This window comes from Centroberyx affinis, unplaced genomic scaffold (assembly GCF_046629955.1).
Source record: "Centroberyx affinis isolate AG114_WGS23_722 - 3 ecotype Tasmania unplaced genomic scaffold, CSIRO-AGI_Caff_v1 ptg000169l_1, whole genome shotgun sequence".
Classification (NCBI taxonomy): domain Eukaryota; kingdom Metazoa; phylum Chordata; class Actinopteri; order Beryciformes; family Berycidae; genus Centroberyx; species Centroberyx affinis.
In genome coordinates this window covers 51,617-79,569 of record NW_027278866.1, presented here as the reverse complement: position 1 = coordinate 79,569, position 27,953 = coordinate 51,617, and the positions used below count along the sequence as shown (strand labels likewise).

Here is a 27,953-nt window from a genome sequence, read left to right as displayed (position 1 = left end):
TATTTATTTTCCAATTTAACAGGGTAAAGCATTTTGCTTAGATCTCAGACAGAAAAAAATCTCATTTTGATAATTCTGTCACTCAAAGAGTATAAAGTATATACAGTAGTGCTTATACATTATGAATAGGTCTACAATATGACTGTGTTATGAAAACTGAGTTACAGGGTGATTTCATCTCTCATGTGACTGCACTAAGGGGTTAGGTAGGGATGTGGAATGTGGGGGAACTCTTGACCGACCAAAGTGGAAAAGTACAGGCAGCTGCGTGACCGCCAGCATTGTTTCTACATAGACAACATAAAAGATACGCTTTGGGATGATGTTGCTTACTTGTTGGAGCACGAGCGCTGCGCGTCCGTTCCGCATATCTGGGGCGAGGGGAGGGAAGGAGGAGGTGCACCCGCGTGGCCCAGCGCGCGCTGCCGTCGCCTGACACACATAGGTAAAATTATTTTGAAAATGTTTTTGGCAAGGCGGGTCATGATCTTACCGTGGTGGGCCGCCATGGTAGAATGTTGATATGGGGAAGACTGGCAGACCATAGAGGAAGATGGATGGTAAAATCACGTTATTTTTCTGTATATGGTAAACTTTTTTTTATCCAATTCAGTTTAACCGGAACGATCCGAAACGGTGTTCGGCACCCTCGGTTGGAAAACACATCACTACATATACGATAGATACATACATACATACATACATACATAGACAAACAAACAAACATACATAGGCTACATACATACATACATATGCTGTATGTGTATGATGCCTCACAATCCACTTAAAGTGAGTTGTTACCAAAAGATTCGTCATCACTAAAATAATCATTTTACACCATTAAATAGCATGCAATCTTAAATGGTTAAAAAAAACCCCAAAAAAACCCATTTAAATCACAAAATGATAATTATTTCTTGATGGGGCATATTGATGAATACAAAGTGAGATTTCCTACAGAGTCATATCACTATCTGGATGATTTATAAAAACTGTTTATCAAAGAAAGAATCCACATCAGTAAACAACAGGAAAATAGTGCAGAAATTTACTGGACACAAATCTTTTATGTACACACTGCAATATCAACATCAATTTTGGACCTACATTTTCTAGAGTTGAACCAGGGAATAGAGAAACTATGTTCTGTGTATTTCAGGCCAAGCCAAGCTGCCTCTCCTCCACCACACTTGGTCAGTCATGGCAGGCCATCAAAAATCAACTTGTTCCCACTCCACCTGTTCAAAACACTATTAATCTGCTGCCTTCCAATAAAAGGCTTGGCTTTCACCAGCGAGCCAATGGGAGCGCGTTAAAGCCGTGAGGCCCTGGCCAATCCGAGGCCGCATTCTAATGTGGCCTATCTTTATCAAAGTGCCACTCCATTTCAAGATAGTGCTTATTTATGACCCATGAGGAGAGAGCCGGCAGGAGGGATCTGTCTTTAGGAGCGGCACTCAAATCTCTTTCCAGAGGGCTCACCTGAGGCTGGGAATATGGAGTTATCACACACCACACTTTGGCTGAGAACAGGTGAAGGGCGAGAGTGAAGAGCTTATCTGCTGCTACACTATCCTCTGCTGTGGTAGCAACTTCTGACTTGGGGAAAATCGGTATAAAAGGTGGGCGATATCAACATCAGTTGTCTTAATTGTTTGAATGTCTAGAGACTGTGGGTGTGATCCTAGATCGAATCATTGTCTGTGAGAGAGTGAACTTCTTGTGGGCCCATCTGGGGTCTCTTTTCCTGACTGGACCTTACTGGGCAAGTTGGTGAGACCCGGAGGCAGAGCTGCTTCCCATGGATCCAAACATCCAGGGTTCTTTCCTGTTCAACAACGGCCTGAACCAGTTTCCCTCAGACCTCAAGGCACCGGTGTGCCAGTACTCGGTGCCCAACTCCTTCTACAAGCTCAGCCCGGGCCTGAACAGCCAGCTGCCTGCGGGGACGCCTCACGGCATCAGCGACATCCTCAGCCGCTCCATGGTGGGCGTGGGCTCCACGGGCACCACCACCCTGCTGTCCGGATACTCCACCATGGGGGGGTTCGGCCCCTCCGTCACCAGCGCGGGGATGTACTATAACCGAGACTACAACTCCTCACTGGGCGGCTTCTCCAAGCCTGGCGCCGAATGCCCCATGAAGGGTCGCAGTGTCAGCTGCTGGGCGGAGAGCGGCTACGACTGGAGAGGAGGGAGGCAGCAGTGCAGTAACAGTGAGTGTCACTACTGGAGCCTGAACTCAGCATCCAGCTCAGCACCACATTACCACTTCCTTGTATCACTCTCTCTCAAGACTAAACCCTGCCATCAAGTGATGTTGCCGTTTGGTGATACAAGAATGCTCCTCCTCAGTATATAGTCTGCTTTTACTGAAAGACAGCAAAATGATTTCAATCAAGTATGTCTGAAATAAATTCAGACATACCACAAGCATGTAGATGCAATGCACTATCTGATTAAAGCTTGTGTTTTGTAAGTGTTCTGAAAATCCTGAATAATACTGTAATTATTCAAGGCAAGTTTTAATGTCTAGTGTTGTTATTTTAAATGCATAATATCAAAGAGGCATACACTTGTTTTAGAAAAACCCAAACTATAAAACTAAAGGTGGATGATGAGTTCATGTGGCATTTCAAAGATGTAGTCAAATATGTAAAATATGTAACCTACATGTAATATAATCCATGGATAATGTTGCAAATGACAGAAAAAATTGCTTGCAGTTATCAATATAGACATCAGGCTGCTGTGATTTGTAAGCATGTTAAACAAAACTATCGGATCGTTCTAGCATTTTTTTCCACCCCTTGTCTAAATATCAACGCACGAGCAACAACACACATTTTGTCGATCAGGGGATAAAGATGTTTCTGTTATGTTGTTATGTTGTAATTGTGCAAACTGAAAAGTCACATGCCTCTCTGTCTTTTTCTGCTTATGCACACAAAAAAATAGCATTCCAACTATTCCCATAAACTTGATAGGCATTTCAGTGGGAAATGCTCATTTCTATGTAATAATGAAACATTTCTGTAAACAGGAGAGGTTTGCCTTGATATGTTGTGTGTTGCTATATTTCCAGACAGTGGTCCTCTGGGGGAGATGTCGGGCAGGAAGAAGCACACCAGACCAACGTTCAGTGGACATCAGATATTTGCCCTGGAGAAAACCTTTGAGCAGACCAAGTACTTGGCGGGGCCTGAGAGAGCAAGACTGGCTTATTCCCTGGGCATGACCGAGTCACAAGTCAAGGTACATTAACCACACATTTACATCGTAAGCTGATGCTTTTGGTCAGATCAGGGTGACTTACAAGTGCAGCAGTAGAAAGAGCTTGAAATCAGCCAATACAAAGAGTGCGAGGGTCACAACAGCATCCAGGCAGGCTAGATCACAAGCCATACACACATTTATCCTCATGCAGGGATGGGGCACCTGTTGTGTGTTGTGTGTGAATAGCCTCCCACAAATTATATAATCTGCCAGCAAGCGCAGGGATAATACAGGTTTAGTCAGAATAAAACGCACACACTGACAAGAAAAATCTATGGTCTAGGTGTGGTTCCAGAACCGACGCACCAAGTGGAGGAAGAAGAGCGCCTCGGAGCCCAGCTCCACCCAGGCCAGCCACGCGGGGCCGGGCGGCGAGGCCTCGGAGAACGAGGTGGAGGACGAAGAGTACAACAAACCCCTGGACCCCGACTCGGACGACGAGAAGATACGACTGCTGCTGCGCAAACACCGCAGGGCTTTCTCCGTCCTGCGCCTGGGGCCGCACCACGTCTGACACACAGGCACAGGAACATGCACAACCATATGCCAGTGTACCTGCACATGCACACACGCACACACACACACACACACACACACACGTACACACACTTCTTAGCAGACATGCATGTTGTAACAAAACGTGTGAAAGTCATAATTTTTCAATGCCAAATTTAATCAATGAGCATTTAAGCATGTTCAGAGGAGGCCGTTTGTGTTTAGCCGACAAAAGGACATCTAAAGGATTAAAGACGGGCTGTGAAATGAAGGTGAAGGAGATGTTTACTTTTTTAAGTCAGTGCAAGAAAACCTCTTTGGCCTATTTTGTTCTTATGCTGCAATATGAGGGAATTGCTAGGCATATTATACATCATTTTGTAAAAAGATATCTAAGAAAATGACTTGAAAAAAACTGCATGATGCTCTTCATAATACTTATTGATAAAACACAGAGTAGGACTTGAAGTCATGAAAGTTACTGAACTGTTCTGTCTTTTGAACATTTGGTGCTATGTGACCAATCCCATTACAAATTGTGAAATTGGATTACTGTTTAGTTTTGTATTTATTTGAACTCTTAAATTATAGATCGCCACAGACTTTCTTAACCCATCAGACTCAAAATGCATAATTTACTGAGCTCATGATTAGCTTTCACATGCTGTCTGTTCTTGTATCAAAATTTAAGAATGAAAAAAAATTGTCTTCAATCTGATAAGTCACTACATAAACCAAGTCAGTGTCGGGCCAACTGTATTTCTACAAATGGGGATTGGGCTTTTAAATGATGTGACTGAGGGTTTGGCATTCCTGTTACAGGCACAGAGACTGACATACTGTAATATATACTGTAGGTTAATGTGCTGATGAAACACAGGCCTATAAGCTCTAAAATACAGGGTGTTTCAAAAGTAGGTATTCTTTTTTTTTATAAACATTACATGAATGCAAACAAAGGAGGTGTCACACAGTGATAGTGTGTTACAGCATGGCAGAGGGAATACAAGAATGTGTCAGAAATGATGGGAAACAATTTGAACACTTATGTAAGAAAGGAAACAAGTCTTACTAGCCTGCTATTTCCTGGTATTAATGTTCTAGAAGTATGATTTGTAGTATTAATAAATACTTAAATTGAATGTTGAATTATTTTGTTAAAATGACTCGGTTAAAAATTACTAAAATTTTAGCTTTGTTTTTCATTGTTATCATTATTATTATTATTTAAAATTGTATACCTACTTTTGAAACACCCAGTATATGACAACCTCTAAACATTTATGTGTGCAGTGTGAAAAAACGTAAACTGAAATATTGCACAATAAATTATTGTGAATTATTTATCGAACTTGGTGGTAATTGTGTCATACTTTTCCATGAAGAAGCAAACTCAAACACACATCATGCGGCTGCAGTTCCACCACATTAAACTGTTGGCAAGAGACAGTTAAAATGAAACTGCAAGCGAAAGGTGCAATCACTGAGGAGAACAAAGGTCAAAGGCCAAACCTTATGTGATTTACTAGTGTGCTCTAGCTAAATTGAAGACAATGGCCCCTGCAACCCGCTCTAACATAAAATCAATGTCAGCAGGCCAGCTCATTCACAATTTAGTCTCAGAGAGTTGCGCCCCATATGGTTCAGTGAACTGATATTAGGGCAGATGGTACTGTAAAGGAAACCCAAGGAATGCTATTGAGCACAATTCTGCTTTGTTTGCTTACAGTTAAGACAACTGAACAAGCTGCAGCATCCCAACATGTAGCAGCTCATGTTCATACAGGCTTAACACCATTAGTGAAGGAGCAAATGTTAATATCATGTGAGTCTGCTGGATATGATAATTGTCCAAATCTATTTTGGACGACATATATGCATTTATTAAACATGTCAAACATTTACTAAATCTGGTGTGATTTATGAATTGGAGGCAATTCACATTTTAGTCTCTCCCGAACCGCCAACCTGTGCTTTTTTTTCTGCTGGTACCATTGTACAATGGTATATAAATATATGCTGAAGATATGTCCCAGGCAAAGCATTGAATCAACACAAGAAGTGAAATGCAATAAAGGTGAGGATCAGAGCCAAAGTAAGTCACAATTTCAGCAGGCTTTTGATTTCTCGATCCTTAAAGACTATCAATCTGAACAACGTGTCCTAAATAGCTGGCCCATTCCAGCTAGAGAGGGCCGGCTTAATAGCTCATCTGTTTCACACGTCATTTCTCTTTCTGTCACCAAATAAGCACGGCTCGCCCCATGGCTGAAGTCTAGAACTATGGAATGGGAATATATAACACAGACATATTTCACACCTTGGGGTAAGTTAGTAAAGGCTAAATGTTCGTTTTGCATGAGTCCAATAAAATCCTAGCCCATCTACTGTTTTTCAACCTGACCTACACACAAGTCAGCATAACTCTGCTTTTGCTCTCACCATGTGAATAAAGCTGAATGGAAATGTAATACTATCTATCTATCTATCTATCTGTCTGTATATCTATCTATCTGTCTATCTACCTACTTGATTGTTTATTGTTTTGACTTAGTTTACTTGAAAGTTACTCCTGTCAAGATCCAAATCTCTTTTGCAAGCACGGCCTAATCCAGAAAGGCAGCATATACAGTCATTTCCCATAAGAAAAGCACACAGTCTTTGGCATGCAGTACGTTACCCAACCTTTCAGGTCTGTCAACTACTGAAAAAAAAACCCACAGAAACAATCACAGTTAGACAATACGTGTCTATGATCTTGTCCTACTTGCTGTATTTCCCAAAACAGGTGTGACTCTATGGCATTATTACGTGAGGATCGACAATACGTGTCTATGATCTTGTCCTACTTGCTGTATTTCCCAAAACAGGTGTGACTCACTGAGAATCCTGGTTATTTCCATAAGGCCAAGCTGTCACCGCAAAAATCCTCATGTTTGCTGCTCATGTAGACTGCATATAATGATGTTGGTGAGAATAAAAAATAATGCACCATATTTGTGAGGGTAATAGTTTATTTACAAAAGTGAAATATCACAAGAATGTAGTGTTTGTTGGTGATCTAAAAGTAGTACTGGCCTGATGGTGAACTCCACTCCCATGACTGGTCAGCATTGCAATGTGTTAACCAAACGATGAATCACCCACTAAAAGTCTATTACTGACAAGCCGTTCTTAAACGCTCGACTCAGATACATGCATTATTGAGTCTAAACATCTGAGACGGTCCTTATTACAATGAGCCTGAGCGTTTTTACCATTGGTCCCATTATACAAACATGATTGTGAGTCCAACTCGATATAGATATTTGTAAATGTAAATGTGCATGAAAAACTTTTTTGTATGAATAAAGGGAGTGCACCATACCAGCAGGTTATGAAAGACAAAACAAGTTTCACAAAAGATGAAAGATTAAAAGACAACAATTAATAAACCACAAGCATATTTCAAATTCTTTGAATTATTAGTCATTATTAAAGCCAGATCCAAAAACAAGACCAACAATCCACACGTAAAAAATATAATCAAACGCTGGTGCTACAAGACTAGAAATCAAAATAAAAGACAGAATCAAAGTAATCCAAATGCAAACAGTGCCTATCTATCTTCTTGTGAGTGAGTGTGTGTGTGTATATTTTTTAAAGTGAAGGAGTGATCCGGAAACATCCGCATTGCCTTACTGAAGTCATTAGTAAACATGATATGATTATTTTGGCAAAGAAGTAAGGCAGATGCCAGCCAAAACAGAAGGGAGCAGATTCTGTGCAGACAGAATGCAGCAGAGATAAAATGAAGAAATAAATCAGTGCATCTCTCTGAGTGAGGACGGAGAGCTGCTTAGCCGTAGCTTGTGGAATAAAGCACTTGGTATTAACACAGTAGGTACCACAAGTCACACAGAAAAGACAGCAGAAAGAGTGTGTGTGCACACTCAAACAGCAAAAACTATATTGGTACTAATATTATTGAGTCAATAAGGTAAAATGTTACATTGTTCTGTTCTATGTCAATTCAACTCCTACCACAGCATCCATATGAGGATGCAAATTACTGCAGTTGCTTTGTGGTTGTTAAATAATGTCATTGGCCTTCTTCTTCTTGTTCAATAACAGCAACTTGTCTACAGCCACAACGCAGACATTAAAGAGTTAATGAACATCTATCAAAATCAATTTTCAAGTCATATCTATTGATTTTATTATTGTAATCAAGACAGACATGACCACATAGTGAGCTGCTGTGAGAAAGTAGCTACATGTATAAAAGACAGTAACATGTCTGTGATCTTTCTTAGATGACGTTGTAACTGTGCAGGTCAGTTGACCAAACATGTGGACAGGACACTGAAATAGCAGCATTCCTCTACTGTGTTTCTCTGCAGTGTCAAATCCTGCTTACAGCAAACAGTTTAAAAAAATAAATAACTGAACTAAAAATGAGCTAAAAATGGCAAAATACAAAATAAATGCATGCACATGTCAGTAGGACTGATGACCAATACTACAATTTTAAAGGTCCCATATTATTTTTATGTTTTTGTTTTCAAATAAACACGAATAATGTCCATCATGATGTTCTGCAAACAAATTTAGTTCATTTAAAAGTTGAATTGAATTAGTTAAATTGAATGAATTTGAAGATTCAATTCTCACAATACTGGACCCTGATTGGCCGATAACACCAGCTACTCTAATTCAAATGAAGTAAATAAATAAACCTGCTGAGTGGAGGCTTTCCAGTAGTTCAAATGCTGCAAACTTGCTTGATTGGAAGGATTTCAGTGATTCTGTAGTGAGGGGAGCCAATCAGGACCAAGGCCAGTTGTGATGCATTAATCTGAAGCTGACAGTAAAATAGGATGGATTTTTGAAAATATGTAAAACTTTAAATTAAACCACTCAAAGAAAATCAAATTTTAACAATGCCTTCACAAATCACCTTTGATCATATATGTATATAAATAGAGGAACATTTGAATAATATGGGACCTTTAAACCCTTAATGCTGATGTCAGGATATTTACTTGGTTACTTGTTTAAGTATTAGCAAATTTCTGTGTGTATGTGTGTGTGTGTGTGTGTGTGTGTGTGTGTGTGTGTGTGTGTGTGTGTGTGTGTGTGTGTGTGTGTGTATGTCGGTGTGTGTGTGCAACCTGTCATCTGTCCATCCCCTCACTGGAGAGAGATGCATGCTCATATTCACGTAAAGGGCCAAAGACAACCCACAGTCGCACACTCTCTCTTTACATCAAGTCTTTACATCATCATTTGGTCCCATTCATAAAGCAATCTTCCCACTTGCACTGCACACAAAGGCCCGTGACTGCAGGTAGGGATCCCAGGAACACCCTCACTGTCGCTGAGGATTGAAGATCTGAGTCCGTGTGGAGAATCTGGCAAATCATCTGTCACAAAAATCCATAATAGCTGCTGATGATCAAATCTGTGCTGATGTCACCCCGGCCGTGGGAATCAATAGGCGGCAGTGAGATCGGATGTGAGACAGCAGTGATGTGTGGATGGGAGGGGGTGGGGGGTGGGGGGTGGGGCGGGGCAGGCTGAGTGGAGCCCCATGGCTGGCAGAGGTGAGGATGTGGTGGGTCGCCATCATGCTGTTTACCCTCTGGTACTGATACTGCGGTGGGCCGGGACCTCCGAGGGGGGCGCAGTCAGACCTACGGCACATGGGACAGGACAATATTTACACACACACAATGTGGCAACAACAACTATAAGAATAAAAATTGGCCCTGCCACTATTAATACCTCATTACTATCAAACTAAGAACTATAGGTTCTATTATTCAACAGATCATGAAATGATAGATATTATGGAGGCCAACAATTATTTTTGTTCCTGTTAAAATGCAGCTGAGCACTGACAGTACCAACTCCCCTATAATAGAAACTAACTGCTCCCCTGTGTGCTGTTGAACGAAACTGTTATGTCAAGTGGCCTGTCTGCACAAATTAATGACCACAAAACATTTTCACATCTTTAAGAAGTCAGTAGTGCCTCTGAGAAAAGCGAGAGAACCTACAAGTCCTATTCATTTCTATCTCATACTTTACTTTTTAGTTAGACTGAAAGTTCAGATGTTAAAAGGGTATGCAGTGTTTCCCCTATATGCACCTGAAATATGACCGCCGCTGCTGAATTAGAGAGGAGAGGAGAGGAGAGGAGAGGAGAGGGGTCCTTCTTATCTCTTTGTTATATTATTTTGCGCTACGGATGCTTCATATCCAGGTCAATTCACACAACTGTGAGTAAAGCATATAAACTTTGCGCTTACCTGATATTGTCAGCACAACGATTATAACAACAGCACCGGGTAGATGTACATGAGACATTTTTTTTTCATTCTGAATGAAATCATTCCGAAGGAAGATTGCCACACAAGTGTTTACATGAGCGCTAAATATAACGATCGCATTAGAATGTGCGTTTACATGCTCCACAGTATGTAATCATAATAAAAGTTTCTGACATGCGCAAAACACCGAATCCAGCACTCTTAACATGGGTTTACGTTTTTAAAAGATGGACCTGCGTCAGTTATTTCTTTCCTGCTGTTCTTTCTGATGAAGCAACAGTTTTATCAAAACATACGACTCCAGAAGTGTCAGAAAAAGACGTTTTGTTTTGCCCCCGAAATGATTGGGTCCATTTGTAATTTTCACCGCTGTAAACCCAAACTGGCCCGGAGAGGCAGTCAGGACTTGATATAAAAACGGGCTGCACCGCCTACATCATGCCTGAGCGCCCCGGGGTTAATAACAAGCACATCCATTCGAATCCTCCCGGAAAAAAGGGTAACGTTATTGACGTTACTTAGGTTAAATGCGCGAGCTTATGCAGAAAGAGGCGAGATAAAGAAAGTTATCGGAATGAGTGTTTACATGACGAAATTTTATCCATCGACCGGATTATGAAAGGGTTATACCACCCCTCTCAAACGGAATTAAATTTCATTCGGATCGGCAGTTTATTCTGATTGAGTTTATATGAGGCATTTTTATTCTGATTGGGCTACTATTCTGATTAAAAGGCTCCATGTAAACGCATCTAATTGAAGCAAGCAATGCTGATCACGGATTCAGGATAACCATTCGCCAAAGGTCCTGCAACTTCACGTATCGCACAGTAACGTTACAGCAAACGCAATCATTTGATAGGAATACGCAAGGAAACACACGTCAGTGAAATAAACAACATTTGGAAGATCCATCTTGATACAAAGATAGTAGGTACTCCACATGCACCGATTGTTTTCCTCTTCCTGGAGGCGGGCCTTACTATGCGCGAGGGCCACCGTGACGCGCGAAAGCTGTCAATCTCAAAGACAACTGACAGATTCCCTCACAGAGATATTAACGTTACATATTATTTGGATAGGATTCCCTTAAAGAAACGTCATAAATGTAAGTTATTTTATCATTGAAAATGTCATTACATTAAAGTAAATTAACACTGTTTGATAATACAACAGTGTGGTGATTCAAGTTAATTCTGGAAAAAAAGGACAGTTAAGAATGAATAATTAGAAGAATGAATGACAGCTAGCTAGCCACTAGCTAACACCCAGTGGATGTAAACGGTCACCTAGTGGGTGATATGGGTCACACATTGTTTTAAATATTTTTTTTTTATTATGTTCAATAAAAGTGTATTTTCCTAAATCTTGAGACACCTCATATGTAAGCTAGACATACATTTCCCCTGCTCATTACTGTGCAAAAATGTACTGTATGTACTTAGGTCTCAAGAGCCCTTCTGGTGCCGGCAGACACATAGAAACCTCCCGGCAGGGCACGCTTTACGAGCGCACAAAAATAATTTTGTGCAAAATAATTTTTTCGCACGCACATGCTTCACCACCTCTGCTACAACTCCATCCTAGGGGAAACACTGGTATGTATAAAAAAAAGTGCTTTTTGTCAACATGCATTGTCTCTCTGATGTAAAACGCCTCTCTTGGAAAGATAATGTGGCCTCAGTAACCCCAAATTAATGATGGATTGGACTAAAATCGTTTTTCAAACTGTCAATCACTCCTTCAATGGAAACCCTGCTCAACTGAAAAACTCCCTGGCGCCTCTAAGTCCCTCCAGTACATGGATTTCATCCTCCTGCGTCCCTCCGAAGAGGAATCCTCATGAAAAAGCGGTCCATCCTTTGAAAAAGCCATTTAAACGGCAGCAAAACAAAATCATGGCTGTAAAACTGCCAATAGCCTGGCCGGGACAATGTATGCCTCTCCAGCCGACCGTCCGTCTGGTAATTAATGAAAAGCGGGCCAACATTGCACTTGGTGTAGCCACAGTGACAGTGGAGAGGATTCAATAGACATAGATCAGTGAAAAGTGCTGATCACCGACGGTCCAACTACATTACGCACAAAGCAACGCTTGTGTCCCGGAGGCACTTCATCTTAGTTCATATCCCCACTCCGCTGGGCCAGCCTGGGTTATGGCTCTCTGGGGACTGGACCCATGAGCTGAGCAAGATTACTGTGATCGGTCTTACACACTGACCCCCCCCCCCCCCCCCCTCTGGAATCCCCACATACACACACATACACATATAAACACACTACACAGTAGACAACACACTCTTACCATTGAGAGGGATCCGAGTCAATGGTCATTTGTCTTCAGCGCGAAGTACAAGAAAACAGGCTACGAGAAAAACACAAGAGCACACCCAAGTTACATGGCTTGTTTGGCTTTCCCGCACAACATGCAGGCTATTCACAATGTTACCTTGTGGTCTCCCATACAGACGGTAGGACCCAGCGTATTGTAAACCGCGCTCCTCTCGCCGCCATCCCTCTGAAAAGAAAAGGAAAGGAGACGAGGTTAAGGAGATTGCGGAAATAGGAAGCGACGCTGAACATCAATGATGGCACTGATAGCTGGCATCGACTGACTGTGTGGATGAACTCTTGGGCAGTGTGTGACATGAGGATACGATCACACCAGGAAGGACAGCGGGTGTTCATGTACTGGGTTGGCTTAGTGTACTCTTCACTGTAGGGGTAACTGAGAGGGAGAGAGAGAGAGAGAGAGAGAGAGAGAATTAAAAGTGAAAATGCTTGTAGGGGAAAAAAGACGTTTGGGTTGTACAGATAGTGTTTGCAGCAAGCGGCTCAGCTGGGTCGCGTACCTGGGTGGAAACAGGATTTCCTCTTCTGTAATAACATCATGAAAGGCTGTAACTTCCTTGTCGTATTTCAAAAGCTGGGGGATAGAAAGGCATCGCTGATTAGAGCCACTGGAAATCTCTATGCATATGACACATTTCATAATATGAGCTTTTATATCTTCAGCAGGTGAAAACAAATGCCTGTCATCAATTATCTCAATTTTACTAACCTCTGGGCTGTGATTTGTCTCTGTTTTGGTGACAAGTCTGTTGTCATTTATAGGAATTTATTTCCGCTGATAGGATTTAATCTAAAATCTCTTAACAAAGACACGGCAGATTGTTGCCAGGCAGCCTGTTGTGTTGTCGCTCAAAGAGTTCCTGTCAGAGAGTGTGGTGCAGCCGGTCTGATCAATGTGGGTGAAAGTTCAGGTCAGGTTCTCACCGCTTTGCCGTTGTCCTCCCTGAAGACCGCCTGGTGCAGGTAGGCGAACAGCTTGGCCTCGATATGCAGCAGCACCTGCGGGGGAAACGGCAGTGGGAGCGGTGAAATCGGCATGACAGGAAACGGCGGATTTATTGTCTCGCTGATAAGATAGCTGCAATCACCTTGTGGTCGTTATCCTTCTCCTCGCAGATGATTTTCTCCACTTCGTTGCTGCTGTCCTTCTTCACGGTCTGCACGTCCGCCGAGGTGGAGAGATGCTGTTTACACACACACACACACACACACACACACACACACACACACACACACACACACAGCCTAGGGTCAGTGTCAGACAACCAGTGCAATACGCCTCCCGATCCCCTGAACCTCACCGGCAACACAACACCCTGCGCTCAGGCCATGACCCACCTGGACCAGACTGGACGTGTCCAGCCGGAAGTTGAAATCTCCAAACAGGAAGAAAGGCAGGGGAGTGTAGCTGCTGTCCAATATCCTGGAAGGAAACGGCACTGATGTGAATCATACAGACACTGGGGTCTTCTTCCTTCTTACAGCGAACTTTGAGTGCATACACACGCATATAAATATCACAATATTGGTCGGGACAGTCGAGTAAGAGTCAGAGTTCATGTAAACTCCTGGAATATCCTGTTTACACGACAGAGAAGGCTCTCATGCCAGTTATTAGAGGCTTTGACAGGATAGCTGGGATATGCTGATATTCATAGAAGTCACTTAGTCTAGTACTGAGTCTCAAAATATGTTTTTTTGCTTAAAACAAGTAAAAAAAATCAATGGAAGAGAAAATTTCACTTGTTTATCTCATCCCATATTTTTTAGTGTTGTTATTTGCAATTCATCTCTCTTTCCATGGCAGAACAGTCTGTGAATGTATGCATAGAGGGGATATTAAACACCAGCCAGTGCATGTGAACTCAATGAGTATTTCTCCCTCATCCTGTACACTTCAACATGGCGTGTTTGATACTGTGTGCAGTTGGAAATCAAACCTGTTGATGACATATCTAAGAGCTTTTTTGCGGTTGGCTGAGTAGATGGAAGGACTGGAGTTGCAGGCAATGAGGTTGGAGGCATCATGGAACAGGTGGACATTGACCAGGTCCAGACCTCTGTGAAGAGCGCACACACACACACACATACACACACACACACACAATATGGCGATATGTGGCAGATGGAGGAAGAAAACAGGAAGCCCTCTGACAATACCAAAGCTTGACTTTTATCTGATAGGTGAACGTGCGAGAGTGTGTATGCATGGGTGTGTTTGTGTGTGTGCGTGTGTGTGTGTGTGTACACGTGAGTGTGCCAAGAGGGGTGTCACTTATGAAGAGCTTACTTATCAGTGAGTGCACTTGTGTTAATGTTAGTCCACAAACAAGCACATTTGTCTTCTGTGCTGAGCGTTCACTCCTTTTCTCTAGCTGTCACTGGAAAACAATTAATGTGCATCCAACACACGAGCTGTGTTGACTCACAGCATGATCTTGTGGCACACAGGTTCTGGGCTCCCTTTGTTAAGCACCCCCAGGCAACAACACAGCAGAACAAATAGTGACTATGGTACTCAGAAAACAGTGCTGTTTGCTAAGTTTGAGCCGCTGCAGCAGCAGTGACTAATTGCTCCTGGTTCTTTTCAGGGCAAGATTCAGTTCACACTCTCAATTCCGGCAATTCAAAATGTAAATAAAAACATCTCTCCTTTTCCTTATGAGTTATTTCTTAAGTGGAAATTTTGAGCGCTGCAGTTGCCATTTTGCACACAAGGAGCCGGCAGAGATGGAGACACATGCTGCCTCAACTGTGTTCATATGTAGAACATAAGAACGTTTTTAATTGGACTTCGAAGAAAGTCGACTAGTGGAACCAAATGATTTGAAACCTTTTGTTCAACGTCCCCGGGGATCAGCACAGGAGAGCAAACAGTGACGCTGGTAATGAGGAAACAGAAGCTGTTTGCTAAAGCAACCTGAGTTTGAGCTGCTGCAGCAGCAAACAGCTCTCAGGTAGTTTCATGGCTGGAATCAGCTCACTCTCAATTCACTCAATTCGAAATTTAAATGAAAACAGCTATTAATGACAGATAATTCATTCATGGTTTCTTATTTTTAGGCATTTCAGAGAACTTCAACATATATTATTACACACATGGGTTCAATGTCTTTTTCTTTCTTTCTCTCAGGCCAAAAAAACGTGGATTTTGAATAAGATCATCTGTCTAATTTGACTGAAATGAGAGTGAGTTGGGCCTGGTCTCTATCAAGTGGTGAAGGTAGAGTTAGAGTAGTACGTACTGGTTGTGTATGATCCAGCGGGTCCTCATGAAGCCCTTTCTGGACCACTTGAACTGCAACACACCACACACACACAGAGATTAGAAGGATTCAAAAAACAGCAGTGAGCTGTGTCATTGGAGGGCCAAACTGGTAATTATTGATTCTTTCACATAATTTGTCTCATCTCCCTGTCAGAATAGGCAGACAGCCCCTCCAACCCCAGTAGACTCATTTGTCCCAGCATCTCCCTTTGGCCCCTACCCATGCACGCACGCGCGCACGCACACACGCACACACGCACACACACACACACGCACACACACACATACATACTCACATCAGGCCAGAAATTCTTTGGGAATTTTTCTTTCTCCACTGTGGTTACCCCGTCCAGGGAGCCCACATACTTGTTCTGCCCCGACACTGCTTTAAAATCCTTAACTGTGAGGGGCAGAGGGAGGGAGAGAGAGAGAGAGTGAGAGAGAGAGAGAGGGAGGGAGAGGGGCGTGAAGGGTAAAAGAGTGAGAAAACATGCAAACAGTAATCAATAAACTGGTGTTAACCTCATCAGAGCGGCATACATGATGAGAGGATCTATAAGCAAGCCATTAGACTGTGTTTGGTGAGCACCAATCGGCTCGGGCCACACAGCGAGTGGCAGCTCCAGGATGTTTATGGTCCTTCCATAAGCTTTTCGGAGGAGCTTTTTCATGCCTAACGTGACTGGACTATGCAACAGGAAAATAACAGCTCCACTTTAAATTCAGGCTCTTTGCAAATATCCGGCCAAGAGGGCTGGCCATCAAACTGTGATTTACACATTCACAGATTCAAGTCCTACAATCCCTGATATTAAAAAAAACAACAACTGTGACAGGAGTCTTAGCAAATAATATGCAGTGTTGCACTTCCCTCCTAACATATAAGCCATGAATGAAAATAATTATACAGGATGCAAGAGGAATAGTTTGTCTGTGTTCTAAAATTATCTCCATATTTGAAGGCAAATAATTAATATAATCTGTCATTTAGTTGATTTATTTATTTATCTTTTGTTATTTGGAGTCAATGGGAATGTCACACAGAGAGGGAGGAAAGTTTTTACCATTAAAATCATACTGGAAGATGTTTTTCAGTGCCTTGTGGATGAAGTACATGCTGCCCAAAGCCTGTGGAGAGAAAGAAGGAACTGAAATCTCACAACTTCTGATGATATTGCACCTGGCAGCAAAAAGGCAAAGTTATAATGTGTAAGTTCAATTTCAATTTGACAGTTTAACGCTCACTTTAAAGATCTCAAAAAGCAGTGAAAACAATGCAGTTGTGATAATGATCTAAGAAAACAGCAACAAAAAACTGAATTTACCCTGAATTAGAATTTTATTTTCTTGCACAATCCTTTACTTTCAAACAAAAGCTGCAAAGAACATAAACTAAACCACTAAAAGAATCACCTAGGACTAAAGTCAAACAACTTGTCAAGCAAACAGAACATGAACACAACTCCCCCTTAGACATATATGAAACTTTAAAAAATAGAGACATACAAAGTGTACACATAAGTGCACAACACACACACACACTCACACACCCTCACCCTCACACACACACTTTAGCACCCAATCATCCCTGACGTGGGCTGACAATTTTTAATGTACTAACTGCCTGCTCCACTGATCTGATTAATCATGCCCTGAGAGATCAATAAAGACAGAAAATTAAAACAATTTAAAAGGTATTAAGCAGTAGGCCTGCTGTCTGCCACCGCCGCCGCTGTGACTGGGGGCCGAAGAAAAATCAGCCCGAGCCCAGAGGGTCTGGGGCGTGACGGACCGCTGTGCTCCCCCCCCCCCCCCCCTCAGCCCTCAGCATGAGAGATCTCTCCCTGAAGAGACCATTTATCTTCAGTGCCAAAGTCATCCTCCTTTAATGGGATGGAAGTGTCCCCATGGTCAGCCCCAGTGACCAGCAATTAGCGAGCAACTTGTCCAAACTAAGGGCGAGAGGTGAGAGCACGGAGTTAGAGCCTGATGGGACGGGCCCATTCAAAAAGGAATACCTGGGCTATAGCATGTTTCTAAATGGGGAGTAAATATTAAAAAAAAACATGTTATCATTTAAGTTCAGAAATAGTCTGTGACATGTAACACAGTTATAATTATTTTTAATTGACAAACTATATTCTAATAGCTAGCTCAATAAATTTAATCCATGTTGGCTTGGTTTCTGCCAGATCAGTAACAGTGTTATGTTTAACTCACACAGGAAAGCACACATACACACACACACACACACACATACACACACACACACACACATGCAAACACACCCACACCCACACCCACACCCACACCCACACACACAGATAGATATTCTCCTCCACATACTCTGCCAAACACCTATCTTCATCAATCAGGTTTGTGCACAGTTTAATAAAAAAATATTGACTTACAAGTGATTTTTTATCAAAACACCATTTGTACTGGGAATGCATGCAAGTCTGCCCCCCCTCTGCCTCTGCAGCCCCTCTGAAAGGAGAACCCCCCAAACTCTCTCTTGGCCATATAACTGATGATCCGCAGCCAAGGGGAAACAAATTGAAAATCAATGCAGGTGGCACAGACGAAATGAGAATGAGGCATGGTGGGGGGGTGGGGGGGGGTGGTTGTGCAACCCTCTCAGGGCAAGGAATGGAGGGTGCAAGCGCTCCAGCACAGGGGGGAACACAGTCCCAGCTGTCTGCCACCCCTCTCGCACTTTATTTATCGTGCACAAATGGGCTGGGATCAATAGTTTTAATCTAGAGTTAAATGTATTGACTTTGCCCTGTCTCCCCCACACCTGGCCATTGACTTTCCCCTCAACTTCACGCACCTCAGCCTACAGACGCAGCCATTGACCCCTACTGTCACAAGCCCAGTATGGGGGTATCACCTGGGAGGAGTTAGGGTTAATAGTTGTAGAAATACTCAGCCACTTTCCCCACCTAGGGGCTGTTCCCAATCAGGGCAGAATCTGAGCAACATCAGCTGCTGACGAACCTGCTAAAAACAACGACCACTACTGACGCAGCTCGATTCCAGCGTGGCATAAAAAGCGGCTGAAGCTCGCAAATTGACTTGTTCTGGTATTAGAGGTCACTGGCAAAGAGGTCAGAGACAAGAGATGGCTTTCCTGACAGGTGTGGAGACTGAGGCTGAGCCTGTGACCCCAGCAGCCTCCCGGCAGCTCTATAATGGCAGTTTGGTATCATGAGGAGCAGCGGGCTCGCACCACAGCTATAAAGAGAGACTGAGGGGTTAAAGGATGGATGGGGATGTAGTGCCATGAGTAACTTTACAAACCGGTCTTTAAACACCTCACCTCTGTTTGTGCCCAACGCTAGGTAACTACCACAGCATAGCAGCACACTGTTTCATACTATTTCTTTGAGATCGATGTCACTTACACCCAGGCTGTGGTTTAATGAGAGTTCGCACACTTTGGAGTTTGTGCAGTCAGCCTACTATATATATAATAATAATAATATATAATAATAACAGGAAAGACATTCAGATCCCGATGAAAAAGAAGAATCTGCATACTTATGATGCTCTGACAGTGTTAACCATTAGCTTGAGAGTTGTATTTTGAGCACCCGCTCTTCATCAGGCATGAAAAACTTTCAAACAGACAGAAAGGCCTTGTTTGTACACCAAACATGCAAACATACAGTGTCTCAGCATATAACTCTGTGCTGCAAGTGCTGTGGAAAGCCAAAAATTGTTTGTATTGCTGGTCATAAAATGGCAGCAATGAACTTGAACCTGTTGTGAAAGTGTCAACCCAATTTTTTTTTATAGTCATCTTGATTTATTTTGTTGTTGTTTTGTTGGCAATGGGATGTTATATAAACATGTTGAGTTTCAATTTAATCTCACTATTTCCTGTGCACAGATTATTGATTACATCTTTTGTTTTTTATCATTACATTTCATCACCGTTTTGTGCAAATAAAATAATCAAAAAAAACAAAAACAAATCATAACACCATTGTCTTAAAAGGTATTTCAGAACATTCTCTAGGGCAAGGGTTAACGAACTAAAAAACTAGCTGACATTATTTGTTCATTTTTATTCCAATTTTTGTAATGACACGGTGACCTAAAAATGCAGAGTGGTAAATAACGTTCTAGAGCAATAACAAATGTATTTTCTCATACTGTAGGTAATGATAATGGAAATCAAATACTTCCTGAATCTCCTTTATGGCCCACGACACACCCTGATGACCTCAACAACATTCGACTACAAGGAAAACAATATAACATTTACCTATGACTAAATCTACCAGGTCCTGGTTCTCAGTCTAAATGATATCCAACATCAGAGTGCATTAAATGCCTCAAACCACCTCACACCACTAATGTGGAGGAGGGCTCCATCTAGTGGACACAGTGGAGAACTGCTCTGAATGAGACCGGTCTCCTGGGGTTCTCACCGTGAAGCTGTCCTCTGCCTGGAACTGGTTGTCCACATAGACGCAGACCCTGTCAAAGTCTTTCATCTCCTCACTCGACTCAATGCTCCTGCAAACAACAGAACGATTATAAGGCAATGGAGCTAAAGAACTGATTTCTGCACTTAAAATGCAGGTGAAGTAAAACATAAGGGACAGTTTGTTTCAATTTGGTGAACGAACAAGTTGGCAAGGACTATTAGTAGAAATAATCCTACCAAAAGAAATCTTCTGCATGGCCCATGTTGACCATGTAATCCTTCCCTCCCACCTCCTGGAAATGCAGGGCGATGAACTGCGGCTTGTGGTTGCGGACAGTCTGTTGGAAAACAGAGGAATCAGGTCTCACCGGGGCTAATGAACTGATACTGAGAAGCACAGAGGGTCAGCAATGTGAGTTGCAGGGAGAAGTGAACTATCCATTTGGGGTCATATAGAGTTTTTCTACTGCACAAGTGCTGTGCCTGGCCTATGGCACAGCATCAGCACAGTATCAGTTTTCCATTGGAACACTAAGCAGTTGTATGTTACTTGCATGTCACCAATGTAATGACATCCCTGCCAGCACCCTATGAAAGTGGAGCCAGTGCTAAATATGTAACACACTTTTCATGTGCCTAAACTATATTTTATATAATATATAATTTACAAAATATAAAAGAATAAGATACTGTGCGAATATGAGTGGAAAAACATTTATGTGCCTTTTTCACATAATGAATGCATAGCTTTAGGCGTCTCAACACTGAGCATCTACAGTATAATTCTACAGTATAATTCAGCAGTGACAAAAAGGCAGCGTTTATGGAGACAAGCCCATGGTTGGACCCAAACTCACCGTATAGAATTCTCGTAACCAATCACTTTGAATCTCTCCCACCTAAAAAGTGACAAAAAGAAAAATCAGCAAAGGCATGTTTCTTTCTGTAACAAATAGTAAAGTGTCCCTGATCAAACATTAAAGGATAGGTTCAGCGATTTCTGACCTATAGGCTATATAATTTCAGTCAGCTGTCGGTTGAAACTGCAAGCTTCCCTAACTTCCCTAACAATGAGTCCAAACCAGGTAGCCTATCAATCAGAGGTGGGATGTAACAAAGTAAAAATACTTCATTACTGTACTTAAGTAAGATTTTCAAGTATCAGTACTTTACTCAAGTTTTTCTTGCACTGAAGACTTTTTACTTTTACTCACTACATTTCAAAAGAAAAATCTGTACTTTCTACTCACTACATTTTCAAAACAGACTCGTTACTCTCGGGAAATCATCAACTGATTTTATAAAAAAAAAATATTTTCAGCATCAGACGGAAGAAGCAGCTGATCAAGAGCCAGATGTGATTGGCTGCTTGTTCAGTAAAGCAACACCAAAAATTAGGGAAAGGGACAGAGAGAGAAGCAACACGAAGAAGAGAGAAGCAACAAGAGAGAGAATTAACGTTAGTGAATTCAGCTGCTAGGGTTCGGGTTCGTGATTTGAGCTGCAGACTCTTTCTCATCTGGCATTCAGAGGAACGCTCAACAGAAAACCAGTTTAGAACATTATAAATTACTTTTTTAGAGAACAACTTTTACTTTTATACTTTAATTAAATTTAAGTCCACATACTTTTATACTTTGACTTGAGTGAAGGATTTGAAACGGTACTTCAACTTCTACCAGAGTATATTTTTAAATGAATATTTGCACTTTTACTAGAGTAGGGAATTTGTGTACTTCTACCACCTCTGCTATCAATCATCTATCAAAATATCTCTAAAAAAGCCGGTCTGACAATGAAAAGGCGACCAACCGCCATATTTATTTTCACAGCCGGGAAGCAGCAGCACCGCACCATTTCCACTCAGTGGATGTTTCTTCACCCAGTTACTCCATGTGAAACTGTCCACAGAACTAGATCACGCCACCAGCAACGCTCTTTCACTATTTTTCTCCCCCACAGCACAGACTGCTGTGGGGGAGAAAAATAGTTCTGTGATTTCCTGATTAGTGAAAGTGTGCATAATGGCAGAACTACGTGATGAAACCAGAGCTAATTTTAATTTATGTACTTTTCCGTTTACTCTCAACTCCCCTGTGGAGCCTGCAAATGGCTTTTTTGGAGATATTTTACCCTGTTTGGACTCATTGTTAGCAGCAAGAGGCCTAGGAATGGAGCTCAACGTTTCTACCAACAGCTGATTCTGGAGTTAATAGTCTCTGCGGGTCCAAGTACTACAGGTATGTAGTAGGAGAAAAATTATATATAGGTTCAAAATCGCTGAACTTATCCTTTAAGACACACTGCCCACTAACTGACCTGCAACAAATACTAGACAGTGTCAGGAAGTTGTCATGGAAAAAAAAACGACTGATTTTCAAATCCTTTCCTGTAATTGTGAAACTTGCTGGCACTCGTTCTATTGTACAGTGTGACAAACCCCGCCCTTCTGTGACTCCAAGGAGATTAAAACAAACAGTAAGATTTATTTGGAAATATTATCCTGTGTGTGTCATTGGCTCTGTGTTCCAGGATGTAACTGTACCTATCATAATCCTGCCACCTTTCCATTCATCATTCCTAAGGTAGGTTTAATAATGCATGGCCACGTGACAGCTGAGTATATAAAACATGTATGAGGAAAGCAGACAGATAACCTCACACCTTAACCGTCTGTCAGCTAAGCAGGCCTGTCCCAGTTAGGAATACCAGGTACATTTCCATTTACACTGTATTGTATTGCATTAAAGCTGCACTAGGGAATTTTTTTATGGAAAAATACAGCCGTCTTATCAGCCTAAATCACAAAGTGGAGCTGGAACAGAGAAGAGCCTCCCATCCCCACTAATTGAGAAGCTTTAGATTCACCCAAACGCCCAAATGAAATTCTGATCTGGTCTGGACACCCACAGGTGATGACTGAATGAATTTATAACTCATGAGTGAAAAAACTGTATTTCACTCAACAGCAGCGAGCACTTCATGCAGAGAAAGTTGGACTCACTAATGTTCTTTTGCCTCTCTTGTCCCTTTGGTATCCTTTGGTATAAACAGACAGGTGTGCAGGTTGCTGACACCACGTTACATGATTTCTGGGTATTGAAGTTCACATTTTTCAAACAGTTACATCTCGCTGTGAAAAGTTCCCTTGTGTAGCTATGAGCTGATTATCCGGCTCTTATCCCTAAATATTTCTCCTGCTGCCCTATACGTCAAATTAAATTCTTAACTTTGACAATAAAGGCTTCTCTGATCATACCAGTCCGCTATTCTCTGATCAAGGGTTATAAATCACATACGGCGGTACATCAATGAGCAATTCCTGCTCACACTAAGCTGCGGCACTTGAACAGGTCATATCCTCAAAGCCCCAGGGAATCGGCGGGCAGGCAGAGTCCTGTGCTTCCCATTTGAAGTCAGGCAGTCATGTACGGCCTTCTGCCAGGCCAGGTGGAGTCATACTAGCTGAGCAATGGCTTTGCATAGTGAATTTGCATGTCAGTGTGACGGGCCGGCTGCAGCTCAGCCACTGTGACCTGAAGGGCACCTCATCTGTAATTCTAGTATAGGACACAAACAATTTGTGTGTGCTCATGTAGCCCACCGGACGACCGCATTGATTCTGTTCACTGGCTCTCTCCCATTGAAAAAGAATTGAGAGGTCTGACATTGATAGACACATATATTATGGTTTGTTTTAGAGATGTACAGGATTTTCCAAATCTAAGACACGATACTGTAGATCATAAGTCAGAAAAACAAGTAGATATAGAATGAACAGTATACCATAGGCTATATTTTTTTGTTGTTCTTATTGCAAAGGACTTCCTTCTGTGGCAAAAACGAATACCGTCTAAGGCAACAAGACCAGGCAAGCTTAGCAAGAGAGGTCTTGCGTGAAACTAGCACTGTTTCATCATGCCTTTTGAGAGAAGCACAGCAAAAGCGGGACTCTTTTCTGGATCCAGCACAGTGATTAAGTTAAGGCTTTATTTACTACAGGTTTTCTAATAATTCCAGGGGAAATTGGTTAAATTGCCCTACCAGTGTGATTGGCAATGATCTGCTCCAATAATGACTATAAAAGTTCTTAAAGACCATGCACATCATTTGTATATAATAAAGGGGGAAGTCCCTATTTTACTTGTGTCACATCTATCCATGCCATTAATATGCCACTGCATGGTAATTACACCAGCTCTGTTAAAATACAAAGTTACGTTATATCACACGTTTTACAATACTGCTCACTGTTTTTGTGTAACATCAGCAGGCAAGCCAAAGTCTTGAGTGATTCAGCAATTTTCTGAATTGACAGGTCTTTATTATCAGCATCAACAGAGATTATCTCCAGGATACTATGGTGTGCCATAGAAATGTCACTGATGACACAGAGTGGCTTTTAGAGCTGAATGGCTCAGTCTTAACCACTCTGACAGGAGACTCAGCCAGCCAGGACTATAAAGCAATAGGATTTATCCTGTGATGTGCTTAAGGTCTTGCCCTTATCCTGAAGGCTGGGTGAATGTTTGGAAGTGTTTGTTTATAGAAATCAGGGGGCCAAAATAAGTAGAAAAGCTCAAGGCCCCAAGGGAAGATATTCATCTGTTTACAGATATCTCCCACAATGGGATCTAACATGTTTTCATTGGGGCCAGATATGGCAACCGGAAACATGGTCCTGAGCCAAATTTCCATGAGTGTAAGAGCCCTCCTCCCCCACACAATGCCTGAGAGTTTATGACAGCCGAGCCTAGCCCAAAACTAAGAAGCACTGTGCAGAGAGTTTGCCAACATTTTAGAACAGCTCTATTACAGGGAAATCTCCTTAATCCTTATTAGTCTATAAGGACACAAATATCACATTGAAACTATGAACTATATATAATCCTGTGGGAATATTGTAGAAATTCTGTAGTGACGCCACAGGAGATGTAAAATACCATAAACTATGAAAAGCTTACTATAAACTCACTACTGAGCACCACAGACACGTTGTAAGGAATACTGAAGTGATTTTTCATCAGGGATTGCAGGCACACGTCACAGCCAAAGACTGAATGACATGTGAAAGTCAAGGAAGTTGAGAAAAAAAACGAAATAAAGACAAACTTGTACAAGCCTACAGAAATTAGGTAAATGAAGGACTGGCCTCTACAGCACAAAGTCATGATGGGTGTCAAGTGGAGTGGAGGTCTGCAGGCAGGTACTGTTTTTATTGGGGGGGGGGGGGGGGGGGGTGTTCTTATCTCATTCCACCGGCAGTAGATTTGATCTGGCCTTCAGTACGCGCTTTATTGCTGATCGACTTGCTCCTGTTTAAATTTAAACTTTGACTCGTGGCTTTTTATCCGACGGACGGCAGATCGCCCGCGATCCATTCACCAATTGCTACTGACAGCTGACAGATAAGATGGAAGGATAACTCCGGACAGGACAGTGTAGTTACCATGGTACAGACAGTGAATTACAATTAGGTGGCAGCAGGTCAGTACGTGCGTCCGGGGTGCCGACTTTGACACATTTGACACATCCAGCTGGATATTTCTCCGTACAACTTTAAGCTAAAATGTTCACGCAAAAACAATTCATAAGAGAAGTAATGGAGCCCATACATCGTAAAACTTGCCGCCCGTAGTTGGGCCTTTCCACCAACTATTTCTTTATTAGCCTAGAACAACATTAACATTTACGCATATTCCAGGCAGCATTGCAGTCTAACTGGGGAGTCCAGTTGCAATTTTCTTCTCATGAGTTTACTTACATTGTCAAAGAGTGATCCGACGTTGGCAGTGACAAGCAACACATCAGTGTACGTTTCCATGATAACGATCCACCTCCAGAAATGGTCCGAGGAAACTCCGTAGCGTCGCCAAATGACGTGCGTCAAGGCCTATACTGTCCAGAAGATTAGGCCGATTGTATTGAGTCTAAATCGCGACTAATAGCGCTGAAAATACACCAGCATCACACTGACCGCGTCTCGCTTTTAGTCCAACTTGTCCACGTTTGTTGATGGCGGGCTGTCGTCTCAAGTCGTGATCGTACGCCGGAGCAGCGCTCATCTCCATCGCCGAGCCAAGCAGTGGGAATACATGCGTGGATTTCCGTCGCCCCTCGTGGTTAATTGGACTAGTGGGTTCTTAGCGGACTTAACGCCGGGACGGTGCATCTGCTGCCTTGACAAACACGCCGAGAACCGGACCAAGCAGTTACAGTCAGTGTTGTTGTGATATGAACTCTGGAGCTCCGCCCAGTTGCTGCGTGCAGTCAATTATAGTCTTCCTTGTTAAGTTGTATCACCGCATCACGGCCAATACACCAAAAATGCAACCTACTTGGAAACTAATCAGATAACACATTGTGTGTGTGTGTGTGTGTGTGTGTGTGTGTGTGTGTGTGTGTGTGTGTGTGTGTGTGTCCTACCTGAGAAAATGCTACTGTACTGCATTTACGAAAATGATCTATTGTAATCTTGTAGTACAATTTACTACTAAGGACTACTATGAAATATTTACAGCAAACCACAAGTCGTTAAATGAATATTATATTAATAGTGATACCAAGAACTGTCACAAGTACGATAAGATATCAATTCACTATTGATTACCACACACTCACTATAGGTTCCTACAGGAATATTATAGCGATGTCATAGGAGATAATACCATAAAGTCATAAAGTACGATAAGCTCACTATAAACTACTAAGCACCACAGGCACAGTCTAAATAGGAATTTTATAGTAACTTTCTTCAGGGTAAAGTGAATTTGTTGAATTACCTCTCAATAATGACAATTCACTTTTGCCATAAAACTATTGTTGTCCTTGTTCTATAGCCTACTGAGCATCAGAAATAAAAGTATAATGTAAAATGAGTTTGTGTCAGCTGGAATGGTCTTATCTTTCTCTGTAACTTGCCTTGGGTGTGTGCTAATCAGTAATCACTAACGTTAGGCTACCATCACCTAAGCCCGCATGACAACAGCATTTCTTCTAGTCTACAAGTCCTGCTTCAACAGAACTGATAATATCAAATTTCCTTGTTTCTTGGTGGTTAAACACATAACCATTGTTCATGTTCATTCTCCAGAGCAATCCCAAACTTCCAGAATAACAAACAATGCAATAACCAACAAAACTGCAGTGGTGTTTTTTCTACACAGTGGGCCTAAGGAGATGTAATGTGTTTATGAATAAACTCCTTTGGATGTGGAACCATGCAGGCGTCCACAGCAGCAGTCTGAGCACCAGCCCGGGGTAAAGCAAAGATGGCTGGAGGCCTAAAACTCTGGCTCTCCATAGAGCTGTTAGTGAGCTGTTCAACCATGTCATGGTTTACAAAACCAACCTTTTGAGATCTTCTCCCTGCTTCCTCTACTCCTCCTCTGGGCATTGTGCGCTTTATTCCCCCTTGTCAATAGATCCATTTGAAGCTATTGCAACACAGAGAAGCAAAAGAATGTCGCCCTGTCCATCACCAGTTGAAAACAAAGCCACCTAAAGGGGAAAGCTCTCTGAAAGGCGACTGAGGCGGTTTGTCGCAGTCAGGAGCAACCTGGGTTTTGGATTAGGCCTCAGCAGACGGATGGGCGATATTTCACATCCACTGAAAGGCATCCTAGCTGGACAAGTTGTTCCTGAGTGCATGGCATCGAGGGGATCAATACAGAGTATGGGATGCTCAAAAGAGAGCTCTCAATCCTCACCCCAAGCTGTGTTCTAGCCACTTGCTGCCCACTGGATAATAAATCAGAAAGTGTTGCCCACTGTGGGTAACTGGGCTCCCAGTCCTGGCTTAGGAACCAAG

The 27,953-nt window shown here is 42.2% G+C and overlaps 2 protein-coding genes across 2 annotated transcripts; one reads left to right on the top strand and one right to left on the bottom strand.

Moving 5' to 3' along the window:
- Positions 1-1,801: 1,801 nt before the first annotated feature.
- Positions 1,802-3,790, top strand: nkx6.3 (NK6 homeobox 3). The gene is made up of 3 exons (XM_071534425.1): positions 1,802-2,220; positions 3,090-3,255; positions 3,560-3,790. Exons 1-3 carry the CDS (start codon positions 1,802-1,804, stop codon positions 3,788-3,790), a joined length of 816 nt encoding a protein of 271 aa, XP_071390526.1.
- Positions 3,791-6,767: 2,977 nt separating this feature from the next.
- Positions 6,768-26,353, bottom strand: inpp5l (inositol polyphosphate-5-phosphatase L). The gene is made up of 16 exons (XM_071534288.1): positions 25,908-26,353; positions 21,001-21,042; positions 20,381-20,481; positions 20,145-20,232; positions 16,770-16,833; positions 16,002-16,105; positions 15,683-15,735; positions 14,378-14,497; positions 13,776-13,860; positions 13,526-13,621; positions 13,362-13,436; positions 12,938-13,011; positions 12,702-12,813; positions 12,535-12,603; positions 12,391-12,450; positions 6,768-9,446 (listed from the first exon to the last, which is right to left on the bottom strand). The coding sequence occupies exons 1-15, from the start codon at positions 25,965-25,967 to the stop codon at positions 12,409-12,411; spliced, it is 1,185 nt and encodes a 394-aa protein (XP_071390389.1). The 5' UTR covers positions 25,968-26,353; the 3' UTR covers positions 6,768-9,446; positions 12,391-12,408.
- Between the last annotated feature and the right edge of the window lie 1,600 nt (positions 26,354-27,953).

What these genes read in the sequence shown, in the direction of transcription:
- nkx6.3 (XM_071534425.1), top strand. Translation starts at nt 1,802, where the DNA reads ATGGATCCAAACATCCAGGGTTCTTTCCTGTTCAACAACGGCCTGAAC. An exon ending in CAGCAGTGCAGTAACAGTGA is followed by an intron (nt 2,221 to 3,089) that starts GTGTCACTACTG and finishes ATTTCCAGACAG; the next exon opens with TGGTCCTCTGGGGGAGATGT. An exon ending in TGACCGAGTCACAAGTCAAG is followed by an intron (nt 3,256 to 3,559) that starts GTACATTAACCA and finishes TCTATGGTCTAG; the next exon opens with GTGTGGTTCCAGAACCGACG.
- inpp5l (XM_071534288.1), bottom strand. Translation starts at nt 25,967, where the DNA reads ATGGAAACGTACACTGATGTGTTGCTTGTCACTGCCAACGTCGGATCA. An exon ending in TCGGATCACTCTTTGACAAT is followed by an intron (nt 21,043 to 25,907) that starts GTAAGTAAACTC and finishes GTCACTTTTTAG; the next exon opens with GTGGGAGAGATTCAAAGTGA. An exon ending in CCCAAGAGTTCATCCACACA is followed by an intron (nt 12,604 to 12,701) that starts GTCAGTCGATGC and finishes TTTTCTTTTCAG; the next exon opens with AGGGATGGCGGCGAGAGGAG.